Source organism: Oncorhynchus nerka, linkage group LG22 (assembly GCF_034236695.1).
Source record: "Oncorhynchus nerka isolate Pitt River linkage group LG22, Oner_Uvic_2.0, whole genome shotgun sequence".
NCBI classification, from domain to species: Eukaryota; Metazoa; Chordata; class Actinopteri; order Salmoniformes; family Salmonidae; genus Oncorhynchus; species Oncorhynchus nerka.
Window position 1 is genome coordinate 102163611 of NC_088417.1, and position 25940 is coordinate 102189550.

General features: G+C 45.7%; 1 protein-coding gene across 3 annotated transcripts in view; it reads left to right on the forward strand.

Annotated features, from left to right (window-relative positions):
• Window positions 1-25940, forward strand: part of LOC115116353 (fibronectin type III and SPRY domain containing 1-like) — a 94301-nt gene that overhangs the window by 38894 nt on the left and 29467 nt on the right. For 2 of the 3 annotated variants that reach the window (XM_029644826.2, XM_029644828.2), the window contains exons 4-9: window positions 1759-1860; window positions 3269-3291; window positions 11254-11375; window positions 21280-21489; window positions 22073-22171; window positions 22294-22423. In XM_029644826.2, the coding sequence (XP_029500686.2) occupies window positions 1759-1860; window positions 3269-3291; window positions 11254-11375; window positions 21280-21489; window positions 22073-22171; window positions 22294-22423 (686 nt within the window). The remainder of the gene's footprint in view (window positions 1-1758; window positions 1861-3268; window positions 3292-11253; window positions 11376-21279; window positions 21490-22072; window positions 22172-22293; window positions 22424-25940) is intronic. The other variant, XM_029644830.2, reaches the window with a different exon arrangement.

The following is a 25940-nucleotide window of genomic DNA, read 5'->3' on the forward strand; positions in this document are numbered from 1 at the left end:
CTCTCTGGTCCTCTCTCCTTGGGGTACTCTCTGTTACCTTTCCCCCTCTCTGGTCCTCTCTCCTTGGGGTACTCTCTGTTACCTTTCCCCCTCTCTGGTCCTCTCTCCTTGGGGTACTCTGTTACCTTTACCCCTCTCTGGTCCTCTCTCCTTGGGGTACTCTCTGTTACCTTTCCCCCTCTCTGGTCCTCTCTCCTTGGGGTACTCTCTGTTACCTTTCCCCCTCTCTGGTCCTCTCTCCTTGGGGTTCTCTCTGTTACCTTTCCCCCTCTCTGGTCCTCTCTCCTTGAGGTTCTCTCTGTTACCTTTCCCCCTCTCTGGTCCTCTCTCCTTGGGGTACTCTCTCTTACCTTTCCCCCTTTCTGGTCCTCTCTCCTTGGGGTACTCTCTGTTACCTTTCCCCCTCTCTGGTCCTCTCTCCTTGGGGTACTCTCTGTTACCTTTCCCCCTCTCTGGTCCTCTCTCCTTGGGGTACTCTCTGTTACCTTTCCCCCTCTCTGGTCCTCTCTCATTGGGGTACTCTCTGTTACCTTTCTCCCTCTCTGGTCCTCTCTCCTTGGGGTACTCTCTGTTACCTTTCCCCCTCTCTGGTCCTCTCTCCTTGGGGTTCCTGGAACTTGAGAGGAGGCTTAGCAATAGCAGCTGATCGTCTTCCTGATAGCTGACCATTAGAAGACCTTGTAGCTAACTTTGTCCTGTGGGAAGGACAGTTATGAGAGCCTGTTCAGCCTCATGGCTACTTTGAAGAATCTCAAATATAAAATATATTTAGATTTGTTTAAACACTTTTTTTTGGCTACTACATGATTCCATATGTGTTATTTCATAGTTTTGATGTCTTCACTATTATTCTAAAATGTAGAAAATAGTCACAATATAGAAAAACCCTTCGAATGAGTCGATGTGACCAAACTCTTGACTGGTACTGTGTGTGTTTTTATTTATATATATATGTATATGTGTATATATATATATGTATGTGTATATATGTATATATATATATGTATATGTATATGTGTATATATATATATATAATTATTATTATTTATTTTTTTTAATATATATTTTTTAAATATATATATTATTTTTAATATATATATATATATATTATTTAAATATATATATTATTTTTAATATATATATATATATATTATTTAAATATATATATTATTTTTAATATATATATATATATATTATTTAAATATATATATTATTTTTAATATATATATATATATATTATTTAAATATATATATTATTTTTAATATATATATATATATATTATTTAAATATATATATTATTTTTAATATATATATATATATATTATTTAAATATATATATTATTTTTAATATATATATATATTATTTAAATATATATATTATTTTTAATATATATATATATATATTATTTAAATATATATATTATTTAAATATATATATTATTTTTAATATATATATATATATATTATTTTTAATATATATATATATTATTTTTAATATATATATATATATTATTTTTAATATATATATATATTTTTTATATATATTTTTTTTATATATATTTTTATATATATATATTTTATATATATATATTATTTTTTATATATTTTTTTTATATATATTTTTTTTATATATATATATAGTGGATGCTTTTAGTTAGTTATATTGAAATCGAGCTTCAACATGAGGTATCAAGGTCAATTACATTGTGTTGTAACAGCTCACCCTTCTGAAATGTCTTCCTCTGTTTGTTCCACAGCATCAACTGACACAGAGCGGCAGTGCCTTGAAGAGTGCAGTGGAGCTGCTGCAGTTTGCTAACAATGCTCTGGATATTAAAGACGAGGATGAGTTCACTAAGGTAGAGGCCGCTGTTCTCTAGGGCTAGGACAAAAACATTTTATAATTGGGTGTGAAAGTAATGAAGTGATTTTCAGTGCCAACAGACATTTTAATTCCATGGGATATTGAATTAGAATTTTTATATATATTTTTTGCATTGTGTGCATTGAAGCGTAGAATTCTTCAGTTGAACTTGTATTTCACGATTTGAAACTGAATTGAGTGAATATTGCATTCGGTTTTCAAATATTCAAATTCAAAATAGTATATATTCAGTTTCAATATGGTAGATCTTGCATTCATTGTCTGTGTATCAAGTCTATCAAAGTTTCATGTATGCAACGTTTCAGATTCAGTTTTCAAATTACGTTCTCCAAATTCAGATTCAAAACCAGAGTCAACATCCTGGTACTTTGCAGGCCATAAACTTGAAATTATAGTTTGTCAACTGGATACACAGACAACGAATGCAATATCTACCATATTGAAACGGAATATATAAATATTGCATTTTGAATATTCAATTAAATTGTGCATTACAAATTCAAAAAATGTCAAATTCGATGTCCCAATACAAATACTAAAATGATGGAATTCAAACACAATTTGTTAGCACTGAAATCCCTCCATATGTAAGCCTTAGACAATAACATTATTTGAATGTGATCAGCTGACGAGGAACCAGGAAGTGAATGAAGGTCAACGTTGATTGACGAGCCAGGAGCCTCGTATAGCAATCATGGGTTGTATTCAATCTAAAGTGAAACTACATGGAGTTTCTTTGGTTAGTTTTGGAATACTTTCAAAGTGTCGATACTATGATGAAATAGTGTTCTCCTAAACTAACAAACACATGATTTTCCTTCTCCTATAAAACAGTAACATAATCTTAAGTTAACAGTCACGCTGCTTTTTCTGTGTTTGACGTTGTTCACCGTCCTCAGCTTCTCATTGTGTGCGTGCATACGTGTGTGTGTGTGTGCGTGCGTTAGTTTGGCGAGTGTCCAGTCCGACTGCATGTACCCCATCCCGTTCCCGTACCCCATCCCGTGCCCGTACCCCATCCCGTACCCCACCCCGTTCCCGTACCCCACCCCGTGCCCGTACCCCATCCCGTACCCCATCCCGGCCCGTACCCCATCCCGTACCCCATCCCGTGCCCCATCCCGTGCCCGTACCCCATCCCGTACCCCATCCCGTGCCCGTACCCCATTCCGTGCCCCATCCCGTACCCCATCCCGTGCCCGTACCCCATCCCGTGCCCGTACCCCATCCCCGTGCCCGTACCCCGTCCTGATTCCCGTACCCCATCCCGTGTCCCGTACCCAATCCCGTGCCTCCATGGCTGTACTAACTATGATATATCTCTATTGCACTAACGGTCCCACTTCTTCTTTCTCCTCCTCTTCCTCTCCTCTTCTTCCAAGGCTGCCAAGCAGATCAAAGATAGGTACGGTACTTCCATTCTTCAGTCTCTGGACATGCCTGGAAACCCAACGTTAAATTGCATTGAATTCGAAGTCGTGCAGAAATTACTGTTTATGAATCAGGAAAGTTCACGACCTTTTTACAAGCCAGAAAAGAATATCTTAACATACTTTAATGGTTGTCTGTGGGGTTTGTCCTTTTGGCGGTAGGACTTTCCACAGGAAAGTATCATTAAATCAACTTTTCGAAGCGCTGGTAGTGTACACATTCAGATTTCTATCACCTGGACCATGTGCAGTAGATCAAAATACATGCTTGAGACCCATGAGACCCAGACCCATGAGACACATGAGACCCATGAGACCCATGAGACCCAGACACATGAGACCCATGAGACCCAGACACATGAGACCCAGACCCATGAGACACATGAGACCCAGACTAGCAGAGCTGGTGTACGTGTTTACATGGTTCTGGGCGTGCTTCAGGTGTTCGCAATATGAACGCACTACCAGCGCTTTGTCTATGTAATTATACTTTGCTGTGGATATATTGTCTCACATTCCTACCGCCAATAAGACCAACCGTACGGATAACCGGTAAGTTAGAAACAACATTCTGTCGTGTTCATGGCCGTAACTACATATAAGGACACGAAGGTCCGGACCTTGGCCATTTTTTTTTTTCCTCATTTGAAAAATAAATCATAATAAAAAATAAAGCTATATTGTACACAATAAAGATAATCTATTACGGGTCAACATCTACATATTTCATCCCACCGTTGATCAAAGCTCAGAACGCTTTTATTCTTCATCTGACTTGAGTTCTAATCGCGTCTACCTCTTAGAGACCCAGTGGTTAGTTATGTTCTCCTGCCTCTTAGTGACCCAGTGGTTAGTTAGTTATGTTCTCCTGCCTCTTAGTGACCCAGTGGTTAGTTCATTATGTTCTCCTGCCTCTTAGTGACCCAGTGGTTAGTTTGTTATGTTCTCCTGCCTCTTAGTGACCCAGTGGTTAGTTCATTATGTTCTCCTGCCTCAATGAGACCCAGTGGTTAGTTCGTTATGTTCTCCTGCCTCATTGAGACCCAGTGGTTAGTTAGTTATGTTCTCCTGCCTCTTAGTGACCCAGTGGTTAGTTCATTATGTTCTCCTGCCTCAATGAGACCCAGTGGTTAGTTAGTTATGTTCTCCTGCCTCTTAGTGACCCAGTGGTTAGTTAGTTATGTTCTCCTGCCTCTTAGTGACCCAGTGGTTAGTTCATTATGTTCTCCTGCCTCATTGAGACCCAGTGGTTAGTTCATTATGTTCTCCTGCCTCAATGAGACCCAGTGGTTAGTTCGTTATGTTCTCCTGCCTCTTAGTGACCCAGTGGTTAGTTAGTTATGTTCTCCTGCCTCATTGACACCCAGTGGTTAGTTTGTTATGTTCTCCTGCCTCATTGAGACCCAGTGGTTAGTTCGTTATGTTCTCCTGCCTCATTGAGACCCAGTGGTTAGTTAGTTATGTTCTCCTGCCTCATTGAGACCCAGTGGTTAGTTAGTTATGTTCTCCTGCCTCTTAGTGACCCAGTGGTTAGTTAGTTATGTTCTCCTGCCTCATTGAGACCCAGTGGTTAGTTAGTTATGTTCTCCTGCCTCTTAGTGACCCAGTGGTTAGTTCATTATGTTCTCCTGCCTCATTGACACCCAGTGGTTAGTTTGTTATGTTCTCCTGCCTCTTAGTGACCCAGTGGTTAGTTAGTTATGTTCTCCTGCCTCTTAGTGACCCAGTGGTTAGTTAGTTATGTTCTCCTGCCTCATTGAGACCCAATGGTTAGTTAGTTATGTTCTCCTGCCTCTTAGTGACCCAGTGGTTAGTTCGTTATGTTCTCCTGCCTCAATGAGACCCAGTGGTTAGTTAGTTATGTTCTCCTGCCTCATTGAGACCCAGTGGTTAGTTTATGTTCTCCTGCCTCTTAGTGACCCAGTGGTTAGTTAGTTTATGTTCTCCTTCCTCTTAGTGACCCAGTGGTTAGTTAGTTATGTTCTCCTGCCTCTTAGTGACCCAGTGGTTAGTTAGTTATGTTGTCCTGCCTCATTGAGACCCAGTGGTTAGTTAGTTATGTTGTCCTGCCTCTTAGTGACCCAGTGGTTAGTTCGTTATGTTCTCCTGCCTCATTGAGACCCAGTGGTTAGTTCGTTATGTTCTCTTGCCTCTTAGTGACCCAGTGGTTAGTTAGTTATGTTCTCCTGCCTCTTAGTGACCCAGTGGTTAGTTCGTTATGTTCTCCTGCCTCATTGAGACCCAGTGGTTAGTTAGTTATGTTCTCCTGCCTCATTGAGACCCAGTGGTTAGTTTATGTTCTCCTGCCTCATTGAGACCCAGTGGTTAGTTTATGTTCTCCTGTGTCTCCAGGATTGCCTTTAGCAGCAGATTAAACACTCTCAAACGGCTAACTCCGCCCTCTCGTGGCAGAGGCCGCGGGCGACGTGAAACGAACTACCCAGCTCGCAGTCGGCTCAATACGCAACTAGTCTAGAGATGCTGCTGACGGTGTGTTGGCGAGGAGCAAAAAATATACTACCAAGTTCTCATAATAACTTTGCTTTACAGAGAGGAGGTTACTGAGATATACAGTGATGTGGTGAGACTGAGGGAGGCTGCAATGCATGTAGGAAGAAGCAGAGGAGACCGAGAGAGGTTCGCACTGTGGTTCCCCGAACTTGACGAAATCTGTACTGATCTAATGAATCAGAACTTTAAAAAATAAGATACCGTATGTATCAATATGAACATCGTCCCTATAGGGAACATTAAAATACAACCACTGTATGTATCAATATGAACATCGTCCCTATAGGGAACATTAAAATACAACCACTGTATGTATCAATATGAACATCGTCCCTATAGGGAACATTAAAATACAACCACTGTATGTATCAATATGAACATCTTCCTTATAGGGAACATTAAAATACAACCACTGTATGTATCAATATGAACATCTTCCCTATAGGGAACATTAAAATACAACCACTGTATGTATCAATATGAACATCGTCCTTATAGGGAACATTAAAATACAAACGACCAATTTTTTACAAATGTTTTTGTTTCGTTACTGATGCTTTGTGTCAGTGTGAACCCCCCCCCCCCCCCCCCCACACACTCCCCCTTTATAACATTAGTTGCTATAGCTACGTGTTTGTAGCTGGACTGAGGGGAATGAACCTATAGCAGCCAAGGTAATAATGACCGGGGTCATTTTTACTCGTTTTTACTCTTCTCCAAATAGCATTTTGAAAGTTTTTGGCTTCCGTCCGGACCTCAGTAAAAATGTAAACTCTAGTTGTGGCCCTAAAATAGAGGGCGTGAGAGGGAACTTCCTGATTCAAATGCTAAATTCTGCCCCGACGTAGAATTCAATGCAATTCAACGTTGGGTTTCCAGGGCGATGGCCACGCCTGGTATCATGCTGCTGCAGAGTGGTGTGAGAAGCCTAGCTTAGTGCACGGTTCAGAGCCAGATCTGGTCAAAGAGTTACAGGTCTTGTTTCATGTGCTTCACTAAACTAGATGTATTTCTTTGTAGTTGTTTTCTTCATGTAGTCAGCGATCTGGTCAGACATCGGCGAACTAAAAAGTAACATGCATTTAGTGTGTCAATATGTGTGTGAGTCTTTGTTTGCTGTTACTGACCCCAAGGTAAGTGACGTTAGACTTCCAGGTGTTTGCGACGTGTAAATGGAAAGGTTATAAGTTGATGTTTTCTACATTTTTATCCGCTATTCGTTTTTTTGTTTAACTTTTATTTATTGCGACAAATTATGATGGAAACTGTGTTTTCGGGAAAACACAATGAGCGTCGCCAAATCATTTTGAAGGTACGCAGGGGGGCACATGATGTTAATGCATAACTATGAAGCTCCACATTTAAATCTCAATGCCTACTGCTTGTTAAATCTATCTTTCACAATAAATAAATAAATGTTTCTTTGCAGGATCCTTGTCCTGACTTTCAAGAATATATGAAATTTCTTCGACTTGCTTTTCTGATTGGCTGGATGCAACTTTCACCAACCAATTATTTCAGATAAAGTGAGGGGGGAAAAGTATTTGATACCCTGCTGATTTTGTACATTTGCAAATAAATGATCAGTCTATAATTTTAATGGTAGGTTTATTTGAACAGTGAGAGACAGAATAACAACAATAAAATCCAGAAATACGCATGTCAAAAATGTTATGAATTGATTTGCATTTTAATGAGGAAAATAAGTATTTGACCCCCTCTGCAAAACATGACTTAGTACTTGGTGGCAAAACCCTTGTTGGCAATCAGAGGTCAGACGTTTCTTGTAGTTGGCCACCAGGTTTGCACACATCTCAGGAGGGATTTTGTCCCACTCCTCTTTGCAGATCTTCTCCAAGTCATTAAGGTTTCGAGGCTGACCATTGGCAACTCGAACCTTCAGCTCCCTCCACAGATTTTCTATGGGATTAAGGCTAGGCCACTCCAGGACCTTAATGTGCTTCTTCTTGAGCCACTCCTTTGTTGCCTTGGCTGTGTGTTTTGGGTCATTGTCATGCTGGAATACCCATCCACGACACATTTTCAATGCCCTGGCTGAGGGAAGGAGGTTCTCACCCAAGATTTGACGGTACATGGCCCCATCCATCGTCCCTTTGATGCGGTGAAGTTGTCCTGTCCCCTTAGCAGAAAAACACCCGCAAAGCATAATGTTTCCACCTCCATGTTTGACAGTGGGGATGGTGTTCTTGGGGTCATGGGCAGCATTCCTCCTCCTCCAAACACGGCGAGTTGAGTTGATGCCAAAGAGCTCCATTTTGGTCTCATCTGACCACAACACTTTCACCCAGTTGTCCTCTGAATCATTCAGATGTTCATTGGCAAACTTCAGACGGGCATGTATATGTGCTTTCTTGAGCAGCTGGACCCTGCGGGCGCTGCAGTATTTCAGTCCTTCACGGCGTAGTGTGTTACCAATTGTTTTCTTAGTGACTATTGTCCCAGCTGCCTTGAGATCATTGATAACATCCTCCTGTGTAGTTCTGGGCTGATTCCTCACCGTTCTCATGATCATTGCAACTCCACGAGGTGAGATCTTGCATGGAGCCACAGACCGAGGGAGATTGACAGTTCTTTTGTGTTTCTTCCATTTGCGAATAATCACACCAACTGTTGTCACCTTCTCACCAAGCTGCTTGGCGATGGTCTTGTAGCCCATTCCAGCCTTGTGTAGGTCTACAATCTTGTCCCTGACATCCTTGGAGAGCTCTTTGGTCTTGGCCATGGTGGAGAGTTTGGAATCTGATTGATTGATTGCTTCTGTGGACAGGTGTCTTTTATGCAGGTAACAAACTGAGATTAGGAGCACTGCCTTTAAGAGTGTGCTCCTAATCTCAGCTCGTTACCTGTATAAAAGACACCTAGGAGACAGAAATCTTTCTGATTGAGAGGGGGTCAAATACTTATTTCCCTCATTAAAATGCAAATCAATTTATACAATTTTTGACATGCGTTTTTTTGTTAATATTCTGTATCTCACTGTTCAAATAAACTTTTAAAATTATAGACGGATCATTTCTTTATCAGTGGGCAAACGTACAAAATCAGCAGGGGATCAAATGCTTTTTCCCCCTCACTGTATACAGGAGAGCAAATCTCACCATGGCGACCACGTACCGTGGCGAACAGTCGGCACATGAGAACGATTTAGAATATAATAGCAAATATTAATACATTTATTGCATTCTATCAATGCTGGCTTTGGCGGCCTACCTGAGCCATGAAGCGGATCTTGTGTGTGGGAGGGCAGACAGGGGCGGTTGCCAATTTAATTATTTTGCGATCTGCCTAAATGGATAATGGAAACACTTAACTTCTTGCGACTAGCAAACCCGTATCCGGTAGCGTAATCATAGCTTCAGACGCATTAGCATAACGCAGCAGACATAAAGACGCAAAAAATCACAAATGAAATAAATATATTCAAACACAAGCTTAGCCTTTTGTTAACAACACTGTCATCTCAGATTTTCAAAATATGCGTTACAGCCAACGCTAGAGAAGCATTTGTGTAAGTTTATCATGGCATAATGCTATGCAAAGCTCTGATGGCAGCAGGCAACATTTTCACAAAAATAAGAAAATCAACCAAATTAAATAATTTACCTTTGAAGAACTTCAGATGCTTTCACTCGGGAGACTCCCAGTTAGATAGCAAACGTCCCGTTTGTTCATCCTGCTTGGCTGAGAAATCGACCGAAAAATACTTCAACTATAACGCCAAACTTTTTTCAAAATTTGCTCCATAATATCGACGAACACAGCAAACGTTGTTTAGGATCCATCCATTCAGAAACACGGTAAACGTTGTTTAGGATCCATCCATTCAGAAACACGGTAAACGTTGTTTAGGATCCATCCATTCAGAAACACGGTAAACGTTGTTTAGGATCCATCCATTCAGAAACACGGTAAACGTTGTTTAGGATCCATCCATTCAGAAACACGGTAAACGTTGTTTAGGATCCATCCATTCAGAAACACGGTAAACGTTGTTTAGGATCCATCCATTCAGAAACACGGTAAACGTTGTTTAGGATCCATCCATTCAGAAACACGGTAAACGTTGTTTAGGATCCATCCATTCAGAAACACGGTAAACGTTGTTTAGGATCCATCCATTCAGAAACACGGTAAACGTTGTTTAGGATCCATCCATTCAGAAACACGGTAAACGTTGTTTAGGATCCATCCATTCAGAAACACGGTAAACGTTGTTTAGGATCCATCCTCAAGGTGTTTTTCACATATATATTCGATAATATATCCGTGGAGGCAGTTGGTTTCTCATAAGAAACTATTGGAAAAATGGCTACCTCAGTATTTTACGCAAGGTTTTCTGCGGGAGACACCATGCGTCCACTCGCCCTATATGGTCTCTTACAGCCATTCTCCAATGGAAATGCCTAAAAAGACGTCACAATGCTGCAGACACCTTGGGGAAAACGTGGAAAACGTAAGCTAACTCCTAGCTCCTTCACAGCCATGTAAGGAGTCATTGGCATGAGGCGGTTTCAAAAAATGCGGTACTTCCTGATTGGATTTTTATCTGGGTTTCGCCTGTAACATCAGTTCTGTGGCACTCACAGACAATATCTTTGCAGTTTTGGAAATGTCAGAGTGTTTTCTTTCCAAAGCTGTCAATTATATGCATAGTCGAGCATCTTTTCGTGACAAAATATCTTGTTTAAAACGGGAACGTTTTTCATCCAAAAATTAAAAGAGCGCCCCCTATATCCAACTGGTCAAACCATTTTTCATTTTTATTAGACGCTGTAGGTTTTTGCAAAAAAATGTAAAAAATATTTTTTTTTGGGGGGGGTGATGACATTATGTCCATCTGTTTATATCGACACCAGACAGTTAAATGGAAACGCACCCCTAGCAAGCTATTGTCGAATCTAATATCTATGCCAACTTTTCTAAATGGCGACAAAAATCCCAAGTTAATGGAAACACAGCTTTTGTGTGTCTCCTCCACCTGCTCCCCACCTGGGAGGGCTGATCCCAGACCTGTTCCTGCTCTTGCCGACTCCAACGCCGCTGCTGCCACGGCCAAGACAAACATGGGAGGGCTGATCCCAGACCTGCTCTTGCCGACTCCAACGCCGCTGCTGCCACGGCCAAGACAAACATGGGAGGGCTGATCCCAGACCTGCTCTTGCCGACTCCAACGCTGCTGCTGCCACGGCCAACATGACAAGGAGTTGGCATGTCTCACAAAACATATGCTTATGTAATTATTCCAATTTTTTTTTTTTAAATGACATCGGTACTAAACTTGAATGTGACAAACAGACTGACAGACTCAGGCTAGCTGAGGGGTGTTGTTGTTGGTGTTACTCTGCTATGGTGTTGCTCTGCTATGGTGGTCTGGTGGCCTCACTGTGCCATGCTCCTCCCTGCAGGGTAACAATGGCACCAGCCTTCAGACTGACCATGAAGCCCAAGGCCACAGACAACATGGACCATCTCATGGTGGACTTCAACCAGGAACGGCAACTCCTCCAGAACCTCAAGTTTCTGCCTGGTACGTACATCTGGCTTGTTTCCCAAGTGGCCCCTATTCCCTATATAGTGCACTACTATAGACCAGAGCCCTATGGAACCCTATTCAATATATAGTGCAATATTGGGCCAGAATCCATGAGGAACGCTTTCGACACCTCGTAGTGTCCACGTCCCGACGAATTGAGGCTGTTCTGAGGGCAAAAGAGGAGGGGGGAGAGAGAGAGAGAGACTCAATATTAGGAAGGTGTTCCTAATGCTTATAGAGAGCAGAAGCAGGGGTGGTTAGTTGGTTCATGCTACTTTCTCAGAAGGTTAGTGTGTGTGTGTGTGTGTGTGTGTGTGTGTGACCAGTAATGCTCCCTGCATCTCTCCGTCAGATGAGGGTTGCTCTATAGCGTCAGCTGTCACATCAGTCGTCCAGAGAGGCTGTTCTGTGTCGTCAAACTAGTTAGCGGTTGAATATGGAGATGTGTTTGGATTTGTCTGGAGGTTTTTTGGGAGCACCCAGGCTCCGCTTCATGAGGTAATCATGGCATGTGGTGTGACAGACCCTCCCATTGGATTATTAGGGAGGTTTTTTGGGAGCACCCAGGCTCCGCTTCATGAGGTAATCATGGCATGTGGTGTGACAGGCCCTCCCATTGGATTATTATGGACTTAAAGTACTGCTCAGACTCCGTCTATAGTCTATAATCTATAGTCTATAATCTATGGCTTCAGCTGTTGACTCGTTCCTCCTCCTCCTCCCAGCGCTGTGTCGTACAGAGTCCCTAAGGGACTGCACTAGACCAGTGTTTTTCAAACTTCTCCTCAGGGACCCTGCCCACAACGGTTCGGACTTCTCCTCGGGGACCCCCCCACGAAGGTTCGGACTTCTCCTCGGGGACCCCCCCACGAAGGTTCGGACTTCTCCTCGGGGACCCCGCCACGACGGTTCGGACTTCTCCTCGGGGACCCCCCCACGACGGTTCGGACTTCTCCTCAGGGACCCCCACACGACGGTTCGGACTTCTCCTCGGGGACCCCCCCACGACGGTTCGGACTTCTCCTCGGGGACCCCCCCACGACGGTTCGGACTTCTCCTCGGGGACCCCCCACGACGGTTCGGACTTCTCCTCGGGGACCCCCACGACGGTTCGGACTTCTCCTCGGGGACCCCCACGACGGTTCGGACTTCTCCTCGGGGACCCCGCCACGACGGTTCGGACTTCTCCTCGGGGACCCCGCCACGACGGTTCGGACTTCTCCTCGGGGACCCCGCCACGACGTTCGGACTTCTCCTCGGGGACCCCGCCACGAAGGTTCGGACTTCTCCTCGGGGACCCCGCCACGACGGTTCACAATGTTGTTGTAGCACTAAACCATCTCCCCTGATTCCGGTAGTTAAGGGTTTGATATTTAGTTGAATCAGATGTACTAGCTATAGAAAATATAAAATACATGGCACGGCTGGAGGTCCTCGGGAGAGGTTTGAGAACCACTGCACTAGACTAGCACACGAGTCGACCACAGATGGCATGGCTGGAGGTCCTCAGGAGAGGTTTGAGAACCACTACACTAGACTAGCACACGAGTCGACCACAGATGGCACGGCTGGAGGTCCCCAGGAGAGGTTTGAGAACCACTGCACTAGACTAGCACACGAGTCGACCACAGATGCCCTGAGCAGCCAGACACTACAGTACCACAGACCACAGATCAGAGTTAACCACCTCAACAAGACTAAAATAAGCCAGAAGAGAACAGGATCTTCAGGGAACTAACCCGGGCAGGAGAAGACCTTTGTGTTTGGATTTGTCTGGAGGTTTTTTGGGAGCACCCAGGCTCCGCTTCATGAGGTAATCATGGCATGTGGTGTGACAGGCCCTCCCATTGGATTATTATGGACTTAAAGTACTGCTCAGACTCCGTCTATAGTCTATAATCTATAGTCTATAATCTATGGCTTCAGCTGTTGACTCGTTCCTCCTCCTCCTCCCAGCGCTGTGTCGTACAGAGTCCCTAAGGGACTGCACTAGACCAGTGTTTTTCAAACTTCTCCTCAGGGACCCTGCCCACAACGGTTCGGACTTCTCCTCGGGGACCCCCCCACGAAGGTTCGGACTTCTCCTCGGGGACCCCCCCACGAAGGTTCGGACTTCTCCTCGGGGACCCCGCCACGACGGTTCGGACTTCTCCTCGGGGACCCCCCCACGACGGTTCGGACTTCTCCTCAGGGACCCCCACACGACGGTTCGGACTTCTCCTCGGGGACCCCCCCACGACGGTTCGGACTTCTCCTCGGGGACCCCCCCACGACGGTTCGGACTTCTCCTCGGGGACCCCGCCACGACGGTTCGGACTTCTCCTCGGGGACCCCGCCACGACGGTTCGGACTTCTCCTCGGGGACCCCGCCACGACGGTTCGGACTTCTCCTCGGGGACCCCGCCACGACGGTTCGGACTTCTCCTCGGGGACCCCGCCACGACGGTTCGGACTTCTCCTCGGGGACCCCGCCACGACGGTTCGGACTTCTCCTCGGGTACCCCGCCACGACGGTTCGGACTTCTCCTCGGGGACCCCGCCACGACGGTTCGGACTTCTCCTCGGGGACCCCGCCACGAAGGTTCGGACTTCTCCTCGGGGACCCCGCCACGACGGTTCACAATGTTGTTGTAGCACTAAACCATCTCCCCTGATTCCGGTAGTTAAGGGTTTGATATTTAGTTGAATCAGATGTACTAGCTATAGAAAATATAAAATACATGGCACGGCTGGAGGTCCTCGGGAGAGGTTTGAGAACCACTGCACTAGACTAGCACACGAGTCGACCACAGATGGCATGGCTGGAGGTCCTCAGGAGAGGTTTGAGAACCACTACACTAGACTAGCACACGAGTCGACCACAGATGGCACGGCTGGAGGTCCCCAGGAGAGGTTTGAGAACCACTGCACTAGACTAGCACACGAGTCGACCACAGATGCCCTGAGCAGCCAGACACTACAGTACCACAGACCACAGATCAGAGTTAACCACCTCAACAAGACTAAAATAAGCCAGAAGAGAACAGGATCTTCAGGGAACTAACCCGGGCAGGAGAAGACCTTTCTCATAATTTACTGATTCCCTCTATATACTACTGGAGTAATACTGATAGAGATGGGCTGTAGGGATGTAGAACTGTGGGGCTGTAGGGATGTAGAGCTGTAGGGATGTAGAGCTGTAGGGATGTAGAGCTGTAGGGATGTAGAGCTGTAGGGCTGTAGAGCTGAAGGGCTGTAGAGCTGTAGAGCTGAAGGGCTGTAGAGCTGAAGGGCTGTAGAGCTGAAGGGCTGTAGAGCTGAAGGGATGTAGGGCTGTAGGGATATACAGTCACTGTGTTTCTCATTGAGGACCAGCGGTCTGTAGGGATGTAGGGCTGTGTTTCTGACTGAGATCCAGCAGGCTGTAGGGCTGTGTTTCTGACTGAGGACCAGCAGGCTATAGGGCTGTAGGGCTGTGTTTCTGACTGAGATCCAGCAGTCTGTAGGGCTGTGTTTCTGACTGAGGACCAGCAGGCTGTAGGGCTGTGTTTCTGACTGAGGACCAGCAGGCTGTAGGGCTGTGTTTCTGACTGAGGACCAGCAGTCTGTAGGGCTGTGTTTCTGACTGAGGACCAGCAGTCTGTAGGGCTGTAGGGCTGTGTTTCTGACTGAGATCCAGCGGTCTGTAGGGCTGTGTTTCTGACTGAGGACCAGCAGTCTGTAGGGCTGTAGGGCTGTGTTTCTGACTGAGATCCAGCAGTCTGTAGGGCTGTGTTTCTGACTGAGGACCAGCAGTCTGTAGGGCTGTGTTTCTGACTGAGGACCGGCAGTCTGTAGGGCTGTAGGGCTGTGTTTCTGACTGAGATCCAGCAGTCTGTAGGGCTGTGTTTCTGACTGAGGACCAGCAGTCTGTAGGGCTGTGTTTCTGACTGAGGACCAGCAGTCTGTAGGTCTGTAGGGCTGTGTTTCTGACTGAGGACCAGCAGTCTGTAGGGCTGTGTTTCTGACTGAGGACCAGCAGTCTGTAGGGCTGTGTTTCTGACTGAGGACCAGCAGTCTGTAGGGCTGTAGGGCTGTGTTTCTGACTGAGATCCAGCGGGCTGTAGGGCTGTGTTTCTGACTGAGGACCGGCAGTCTGTAGGGCTGTGTTTCTGACTGAGGACCGGCAGTCTGTAGGGCTGTAGGGCTGTGTTTCTGACTGAGATCCAGCGGTCTGTATTCTTGAGGTTTGAGTATTACTGATACATCATATTAGCTGTATGCTCTGTTGTGGCACTGGGAAGCTTTGAATAGCTCTTTAGGGGGGGGCTGTCTGTCAGTGTAGTGGAGCAAACCTCAAACTGACTGGGTTACGTTGATACATCAGATTAGCTGTATGCGTTGTCGTGGACCTGGAGAGGCTTTGAGGGCAGTCGTCACAGTGGCAAGACTAGACTAGAGAACTGCTTGAATAGGACAAATCCTTCTCAAGCTGACTGTGTGTGTGTGTGGTTGAGGCAAGGCTGTGGCTCGTCAGCGCTGCTCTCTCTGTTTGCTCGAAGCTAGTAGACATGCTCAGTGGACCGTGAGAGCAGCGCTTCAGTCCTCTCAAAGTCTTCAACTGTAACTAAAAGAGACAGACTAGCCCTTACCTCTGTGGCTAGAGAGCAGTCTGGAGTGTAGTAGGCATGGAATGTGTCCCAAATGGAACCCTGTCCTACTTTAGACCAGAGCCCTATGGAACCCTATTCCCTATATATAGTGCACTACTTTAGACCAGAGCCCTATGGAACCCTATTCCCTATATATAGTGCACTACTTTAGACCAGAGCCCTATGGAACCCTATTCCCTATATAGTGCACTACTTTAGACCAGAGCCCTATGGAACCCTATTCCCTGTATATAGTGCACTACTTTAGACCAGAGCCCTATGGAACCCTATTCCCTATATAGTGCACTACTTTAGACCAGAGCCCTATGGAACCCTATTCCCTATATAGTGCACTACTTTAGTCCAGAACACAATGGAACCCTATTCCCTATATAGTTCACTACTTTAGACCAGAGCCCTATGGAACCCTATTCCCTATATATAGTGCACTACTTTAGACCAGAGCCCTATGGAACCCTATTCCCTATATATAGTGCACTACTTTAGACCAGAACCCTATGGAACCCTATTCCCTATAATAGTGCACTACTTTAGACCAGAGCCCTATGGAACACCATTCCCTATGTAGTGCAGTACTTTAGACCAGAACCCTATTCCCTATATAGTGCACTACTTTAGACCTGAGGCCTATAGAACCCTATTCCATATAATAGTGCACTACTTTAGACCAGAGCCCTATAGAACCCTATTCCCTATATATAGTGCACTACTTTAGACCAGAGCCCTATGGGACCCTATTCCCTGTATAGTGCACTACTTTAGACCAGAGCCCTATGGAACCCCATTCCCTATGTAGTGCAGTACTTTAGACCAGAACCCTATTCCTTATATAGTGCACTACATTAGACCTGAGCATATGGGGCACCAGATATTGAACAGGGTGCCAGTTCAGACACTGCCCATGGGGTAACCTGACAGTGTTTTCCAGGGTGGCAGTGCTGTGAAGGCTGAACAAATATAGAAACGTGAAACCTAACTCTAACCTTTATATAACCTCCATAACATCTCAGATGGGATTACTAGAAGGAGCACAAGCGATATGTTACTTCAGATCTGGGCCGGTATTCATCAAGTGTCTTGGAGTAGGAGATCCTATCCTAGGATCAGGTCCCCCCCCTGTCCATTCATTATAATCTAAAAGGTCAAAACTGATCCTAGACCAGCAATCCTACTCGAAGGTACTTTATGAATACAGACCTTGTTGCATTTCTAGTGGGATGGTAAACAACCAGACAGGATGACTTTGGTCTTATGTTGATATGGTTGATGGATATCAGAAATGAGCTTAGCCGAAGTACGCAAACAAAGAACGATCATGAGCAGCAAGCAGCATCATCAAACCACCTAGCTGCAGGTTAACCTAGAATCCTACCCTAGCTGCAGGTTAACCTAGAATCCTACCCTAGCTGCAGGTTAACCTAGAATCCTACCCTAGCTGCAGGTTAACCTAGAATCCTACCCTAGCTGCAGGTTAACCTAGAATCCTACCCTAGCTGCAGGTTAACCTAGAATCCTACCCTAGCTGCAGGTTAACCTAGAATCCTACCCTAGCTGCAGGTTAACCTAGAATCCTACCCTAGCTGCAGGTTAACCTAGAATCCTACCCTAGCTGCAGGTTAACCTAGAATCCTACCCTAGCTGCAGGTTAACCTAGAATCCTACCCTAGCTGCAGGTTAACCTAGAATCCTACCCTAGCTGCAGGTTAACCTAGAATCCTACCCTAGCTGCAGGTTAACCTAGAATCCTACCCTAGCTGCAGGTTAACCTAGAATCCTACCCTAGCTGCAGGTTAACCTAGAATCCTACCCTAGCTGCAGGTTAACCTAGAATCCTACCCTAGCTGCAGGTTAACCTAGAATCCTACCCTAGCTGCAGGTTAACCTAGAATCCTACCCTAGCTGCAGGTTAACCTAGAATCCTACCCTAGCTGCAGGTTAACCTAGCAATAACTCAGAATCCTACCCTAGCTGCAGGTTAACCTAGAATCCTACCCTAGCTGCAGGTTAACCTAGAATCCTACCCTAGCTGCAGGTTAACCTAGAATCCTACCCTAGCTGCAGGCTAACCTAAAATCCTACCCTAGCCGCAGGCTGTAGGCTGCATTTCACTGTAGATGGCTGTAGGCTGCATCTCACTGTAGTAGGCTGCAGGCTGCATCTCACTGTAGTAGGCTGCATCTCACTGTAGTAGGCTGCATCTCACTGTAGTAGGCTGTATCTCACTGTAGTAGGCTGCATCTCACTGTAATAGTAGGCTGCATCTCACTGTAGTAGGCTGCATCTCACTGTAATAGTAGGCTGCATCTCACTGTAGTAGGCTGCATCTCACTGTAGTAGGCTGCATCTCACTGTAGTAGGCTGCATCTCACTGTAGTAGGCTGTATCACACTGTAGTAGGCTGCATCTCACTGTAATAGTAGGCTGCATCTCACTGTAATAGTAGGCTGCATCTCACTGTAATAGTAGGCTGCATCTCACTGTAATAGTAGGCTGCATCTCACTGTAATAGTAGGCTGCATCTCACTGTAGTAGGCTGTATCTCACTGTAGTAGGCTGCATCTCACTGTAATAGTAGGCTGCATCTCACTGTAGTAGGCTGCATCTCACTGTAGTAGGCTGCATCTCACTGTAATAGTAGGCTGCATCTCACTGTAGTAGGCTGCATCTCACTGTAATAGGCTGCATCTCACTGTAGTAGGCTGTATCACACTGTAGTAGGCTGTATCACACTGTAGTAGTAGGCTGTATCACACTGTAGTAGGCTGTATCACACTGTAGTACACTGCATCTCACTGTAGTAGGCTGTATGCTGCATCTCACTGTAGTGGTGTGTCTTTGTCAATTATTGTGTGCAGGATGAATACGTGGTCTGTCGTACGGTAATTTGGTAAAAAGCCAATTTGACATTTGCTTAGTACATTGTTTTCACTAGGAAATGTATGAGTCTTCTGTTAATGATAATGCAGAGGATTCTCCCAAGGTTGCTGTTGATGCATATCCCACAGTAGTTATTGGGCTCAAGTTTGTCTCCACTTTTGTGGATTGGGATGATCAGTCCTTGGTTACAAATATTGGGGAAGATGCCAGAGCTAAGGATGATGTTAGAGTTTGAAGTATAGCCAATTGGAATTCATGGTCTGTATATTATATCAACAACACCACAGGCCTTTTTGGGTTGGAGGGTAGACTCAGGTTTTCTGGGTCTCTGTTTTTGGTTGGACAGGTTTCTCAATTTCTTTCCTAGATTTTTGCATTCTTCATCAAACCATTTGTCATTTTTAACTTTCTTTAGGTTTTCTGCTTGAAATGTTTAGGTTTGATAGGGAAGCTAAGAGGTCAAATATACTGTTTAGGTTTACTACTGTCAAGTTTACACCTTCACTATTTTACAGTGGAACGTTTTGTCCAGGAAGTTGTTTGGGTAGATTTCCACTCTACTTTCCTTACATCTACAGCATTTCTTAATATTATTCAGCTCCTTTTGGCTTTGATGCCTCATGATTGAGTATTGCTCTGTTCAAGTAGACTGTGATTTTGCTTTGATCTGATAGAGGTGTCCGTGGGCTGACTGTGAAGGCTCTGAGAGACTCTGGGTTGAGGTCAGTGGGCTGACTGTGAACGCTCTGAGAGACTCTGGGTTGAGGTCAGTGGGCTGACTGTGAAGGCTCTGAGAGACTCTGGGTTGAGGTCAGTGGGCTGACTGTGAATGCTCTGAGAGACTCTGGGTTGAGGTCAGTGATAAAGTAGTCTACAGTACCACAGCCAAGAGATGAGCTATAGGTGTACCTACCATAGGAGTCCCCTCGAAGCTTACCATTGACTATGTACATACCCAGCGTGCGACAGAGCTGCAGGAGTTGTGACCTGTTTTTGTTGCTTATGTTGTCATAGTTGTGTCAAGGGGGGCATATTGGGGAGGGAATGCTGTTACCTGCAGGCAGGTGTTTGTCCCCCTGTGTGCTGAGGGTGTCAGGTTCTTTTCCGGTTCTGGCATTTAGGTCGCCACAGACTAGTACATGTCCCTGGGCCTGGAAATGATTGATTTCCCCCTCCAGGATGGAGAAGCTGTCTTCATTAAAGTATGGGGATTCTAGTGGGGGGATATAGGTAGCACACAGGAGGACATTTTTCTCTGTTAAGATCATTTCCTTTTTGAATTTCTAGCCAAATGTAAAATGTTCCTATTTTGATTAATTTAATGGAGTGAGTTAGATCTGCTCTATACCAAATTAGCATACCCCCTGAGTCTCTTCCACCAAACTACCCGGTGTGAAACAGGGAAGGGACTACCAGCTCTCTGTAACCTAGAGGACAACCAGTGGGTCCGTCTCCTCTATACCACCCACCTGGTAGTGTGGTGGATGGGACTACCAGCTCTCTGTAACCTAGAGGACAACCAGTGGGTCCATCTCCTCTATACCACCCACCTGGTAGTGTGGTGGATGGGACTACCAGCTCTCTGTAACCTAGAGGACAACCAGTGGGTCCGTCTCCTCTATACCACCCACCTGGTAGTGTGGTGGATGGGACTACCAGCTCTCTGTAACCTAGAGGACAACCAGTGGGTCCGTCTCCTCTATACCACCCACCTGGTAGTGTGGTGGATGGGACTACCAGCTCTCTGTAACCTAGAGGACAACCAGTGGGTCCGTCTCCTCTATACCACCCACCTGGTAGTGTGGTGGATGGGACTACCAGCTCTCTGTAACCTAGAGGACAACCAGTGGGTCCGTCTCCTCTATACCACCCACCTGGTAGTGTGGTGGATGGGACTACCAGCTCTCTGTAACCTAGAGGACAACCAGTGGGTCCGTCTCCTCTATACCACCCACCTGGTAGTGTGGTGGATGGGACTACCAGCTCTCTGTAACCTAGAGGACAACCAGTGGGTCCGTCTCCTCTATACCACCCACCTGGTAGTGTGGTGGATGGGACTACCAGCTCTCTGTAACCTAGAGGACAACCAGTGGGTCCGTCTCCTCTATACCACCCACCTGGTAGTGTGGTGGATGGGACTACCAGCTCTCTGTAACCTAGAGGACAACCAGTGGGTCCATCTCCTCTATACCAGGTTTCTTTCTCTGTCTCTCTCGCTAAAAACCTTTCACTCCTTTTTTAAAAACATTTCCATTAATGAATCCTGAATGTCATTACATATTTAGGGGGACATCCAAAAAAGCTTGTAATTTAGTCAACCCTAAAATGATTTTCCATCGCACGGATCTGTTGCTGGCTTGTTAAATACCCATTTCTCTGTGTCGTTTCAGTCCCTCGAGCCCCAGAGATGGAGGTAGGGGACTGTCTGGTGTTAGACAACACTGTGTCTGTAGCCTGGAAGATGCCAGTGGAGGACAGCAAGATAGACCACTACATACTGGAGTACAGAAAGACCGACCACGAAGGACTGCCACGCATCAAAGACGAACGGTGCTGGGAGGTGGTGGACAACATCAAGACCACAGAATACTCACTGTCCGGTACGGTCTGGAGCCTGGTCCCAGATCTGTTTGTGTCGTCTTGCCACCTCTTACATCCAGATAGCCTGGTCTCAGATCTGTTTGTGTGGTCTTGCCAACTCCTATGGTCGTTAACTAGCCTGGTCCCAGATCTGTTTGTGTTGTCTTGCCAACTCCTATGGTCGTTAACTAGCCTGGTCCCAGATCTGTTTGTGTTGTCTTGCCAACTCCTATGATCATTAACTAGCCTGGTCTCAGATCTGTTTGTGTCGTCTTGCCAACTCCTATGGTCATTACCTAGCCTGGTCCCAGATCTGTTGGTGCAGTCTTGCCAACTCCTATGGTCATTACCTAGCCTGGTCCCAGATCTGTTTGTGTCGTCTTGCCAACTCCTATTGCCATTGTCATGCCACTTGGCAAGACGACACAAGCCGATCTGGGACCGGGCTAAGACTGCAGTGTTTTCATGAAGCTTCTTGTGTTTAAAATCTGACTAATCTATATCGCTTTTCTTCACCTTTTTGTAACTTTATCAAACTCTGAAAACTTGTTCACCTACAGAACATCATGAACCTGTACAGACAATGTCCTGTTCATCCTCCAGGTTTAAAGTTTGACTCCAAGTTCATGAACTTCCGGGTACGAGCTTGCAACAAGGCAGCAGCTGGAGAATACTCTGATCCAGTTACCCTGGAAACCAGAGGTAAGACTGTTAGTTTACCCTGGAAACCAGAGGTAAGACTATGTTGTCTTGGATTAACAATTATGTAGTTATTACGTTATTGGTATCTGATTGACTGGTTGGTTGATTGGTTCCCTCCCCAGCGTTTAACTTCGGTTTCGACTCGTCGTCGTCCCATCTGAACCTGAAGGTAGAGGACAGGAGTGTGGAGTGGGACCCCCAGGGAGGCAAGGGGCTGGAGAGCAAGGTCAAGGGCAAGGAGAACAAGGGCAGGTGAGAACTGAACTGGAACACACACAATGTGTCCCAAATGGACCCTTACACCCTACGCGCTGAGATATGAGAGGATTTGATTGGTTATGAGCAATATGGTGAAACTTCCAGTGAGCCTGTCAATAGGAAGGCTGGAGCTTATTACCATATTGACTGTGCCTGCACTTCTATGATCATTACCTAGCCTGGTCCCAGATCTGTTTGTGTGGTCTTGCCAACTCCTATGATCATTACCTAGCCTGGTCCCAGATCTGTTGGTGCAGTCTTGCCAACTCCTATGATCATTACCTAGCCTGGTCCCAGATCTGTTTGTGTTGTCTTGCCAACTCCTATGATCATTACCTAGCCTGGTCCCAGATCTGTTGGTGCAGTCTTGTCAACTCCTATGGGCATTACCTAGCCATACCGTACAGCCTACCAGCGTGCATACCGTACAGCCTACCAACATACATACCGTAAGGATACCAGCCTACCAGCGTGCATAACGTACAGCCTACCAACATACATACCGTAAGGATACCAGCCTACCAACATACATACCGTAAGGATACCAGGCTACCAGCGTGCATACCGTACAGCCTACCAACATACATACCGTAAGGATACCAGGCTACCAGAGAGCATACTGTACAGCCTACCAACATACATACCGTAAGGATACCAGGCTACCAGCGTGCATACCGTACAGCCTACCAACATACATACCGTAAGGATACCAGGCTACCAGCGTGCATACCGTACAGCCTACCAACATACATACCGTAAGGATACCAGGCTACCAGAGAGCATACCGTACAGCCTACCAACATACATACCGTAAGGATACCAGGCTACCAGCGAGCATACCGTAAGGATACCAGGCTACCAGAGAGCATACCGTACAGCCTACCTACCAACATACATACCGTAAGGATACCAGGCTACCAGCGAGCATACCGTACAGCCTACCAACATACATACCGTAAGGATACCAGGCTATCAGCGAGCATACCGTAAGGATACCAGGCTACCAGAGAGCATACCATACAGCCTACCAACATACATACCGTAAGGATACCAGGCTACCAGAGAGCATACCGTACAGCCTACCAACATACATACCGTAAGGATACCAGGCTACCAGCGAGCATACCGTACAGCCTACCAACATACATACCGTAAGCATACCAGGCTACCAGCGAGCATACCGTACAGCCTATACCGTAAGGATACAGCCTACCAACATACATACCGTACAGCCTACCAACATACATACAGGCTACCAGCGAGCATACCGTAAGGATACCAGGCTACCAGAGAGCATACCGTACAGCCTACCAACATACATACCGTAAGGATACCAGGCTACCAGCGAGCATACCGTAAGGATACCAGGCTACCAGAGAGCATACCGTACAGCCTACCAACATACATACCCTAAGGATACCAGGCTACCAGCGTGCATACCGTAAGGATACCAGGCTACCAGCGAGCATATACCGTAAGGATACCAAGCTACCAGCGTGCATACCGTAAGAATACCAGGCTACCAACATGCATACCGTAAGGATACCAGGCTACCAGCGAGCATACCATAAGGATCCCAGGCTACCAGCGTGCATACCGTAAGAATACCAGGCTACCAGCGTGCATACGTAAGAATACCAGGCTACCAGCGTGCATACCCTAAGAATACCAGGCTACCAGCGCGCATACCGTAAGAATACCAGGCTACCAGCGCGCATACCGTAAGAATACCAGGCTACCAGCGTGCATACCGTAAGAATACCAGGCTACCAGCGTGCATACCTTAAGGATCCCAGGCTACCAGCGTGCATGCCTTAAGGATCCCAGGCTACCAGCGTGCATGCCATAAGGATCCCAGGCTACCAGCGTGCATGCCATAAGGATCCCATGCTACCAGCGTGCATACCATAAGGATACCAGGCTACCAGCGTGCATGCCATAAGGATCCCAGGCTACCAGCGTGCATTCCATAAGGATACCAGGCTACCAGCGTGCATACCGTAAGGGTCACTGGACTGCAACAGCTCCAGTTGATTTAATAGTGGCTCAGGTCACGTGACCAAGGTCAACTTGTAGGTGTGCTGCTTCTTCATTTCTGTGCTGTTGTTGACCTTGTTGATCTGTTGATGAAATTGTGTCACTATGGATATAACACCTCATTGATATGGTTACGGTCCTATTTTGTCAACAGAAAGCAGTTTATATTCATAAATGGTGCCTATTCCGAACCTCATTCTGTATGCTGTGGTGTCCCACAAGGCAGCTGTCTAGGACCTATTATGTACTTGCTGTATGCAGAGGATCTCCCTCTGGTGCGCTCCAATTGATATAGCAACCGTGTTTGCTGACGATACCATTGTCTATGTAACAGGAAATGATGTAGGGCAGCTGAAAGAGGTTATTTTGAAGCTGACATAAGTATTTTAAATTGGATAACCCAAAACAAATGAGCGGGAAATATACAAATTTTAAAAAACCTAAGGCAACTAATATGTACGAAGAGGAGAAGGAAGACATTTTTTTATTACCTTTTATTTAACCTGGCAAGTCAGTTAAGAACAAATTCTTATTTTCAATGACGGCCTAGGAACAGTGGGTTTAACTGCCTGTTCAGGGGCAGAACGACAGATTTGTACCTTGTCAGCTCGGGGATTTGAACTTGCAACCTTCCGGTTACTAGTCCAACGCTCTAACCACTAGGCTACCCTGCCGACATTACCCTCCTTACAGCTGTCAGTTGGGAGGACAGCCATAGAAGAGGTTTCAGAGACGCAGCTGTGCTGCTAGACAACAGTCTCTCTTGGTCATCACACATTTCACAGCTTTGTAACAAAAATCATCGGCATCTCCTGTATGATTTGCGAAATACACTACATGACCAAAAGTATGTGGACACCTGCTAGTCAAACATTTCATTCCATAATCATGGGAGAGATTTAATTCTAAATCAACTCCTATGGTCATTACCTAGCCTGGTCCCAGATTGGTTTGTGTTGTCTTGCCAACTCCTTTGGTCATCGACACATTAGCATGACAAATAAGACCATAGGAGTTGACAAGACAACACAAACAGATCTGGGACCAGGCTAGGTAATGACCATAGTAGTGGACAAGACCACACAAACAGATCTGGGACCAGGCTATCTGGATGTAAGAGGTGGCAAGACGGCACAAACAGATCTGGGACCAGGCTACCATTGACGTGCCATTCTTAGATGTCACATTCTTCTGTGTTTGTGTCATGGTGCCTTGTGTTGTCTATCTGCTGCTGAGGGGCGGTTTGAAAAGAGACCTTTTGTCAGGAGCAGCCGGACACTTTAGAGGCTCATGTTTTATGAAAAGGCTTCGTCTCCTATCTTGGGTTTCCGCTTGCAGCGTTGTCTGTCAAAAACGCTGTTTGCCAAGTTGAAGCGTAATGTCCTTCAAGACAAAAACACATTTATACTTTGTAAAGTTCCAGCGTTGATACTCTCAGAAAATGTTCTTGAAAACCAATTGTAGGCCGAAGCTC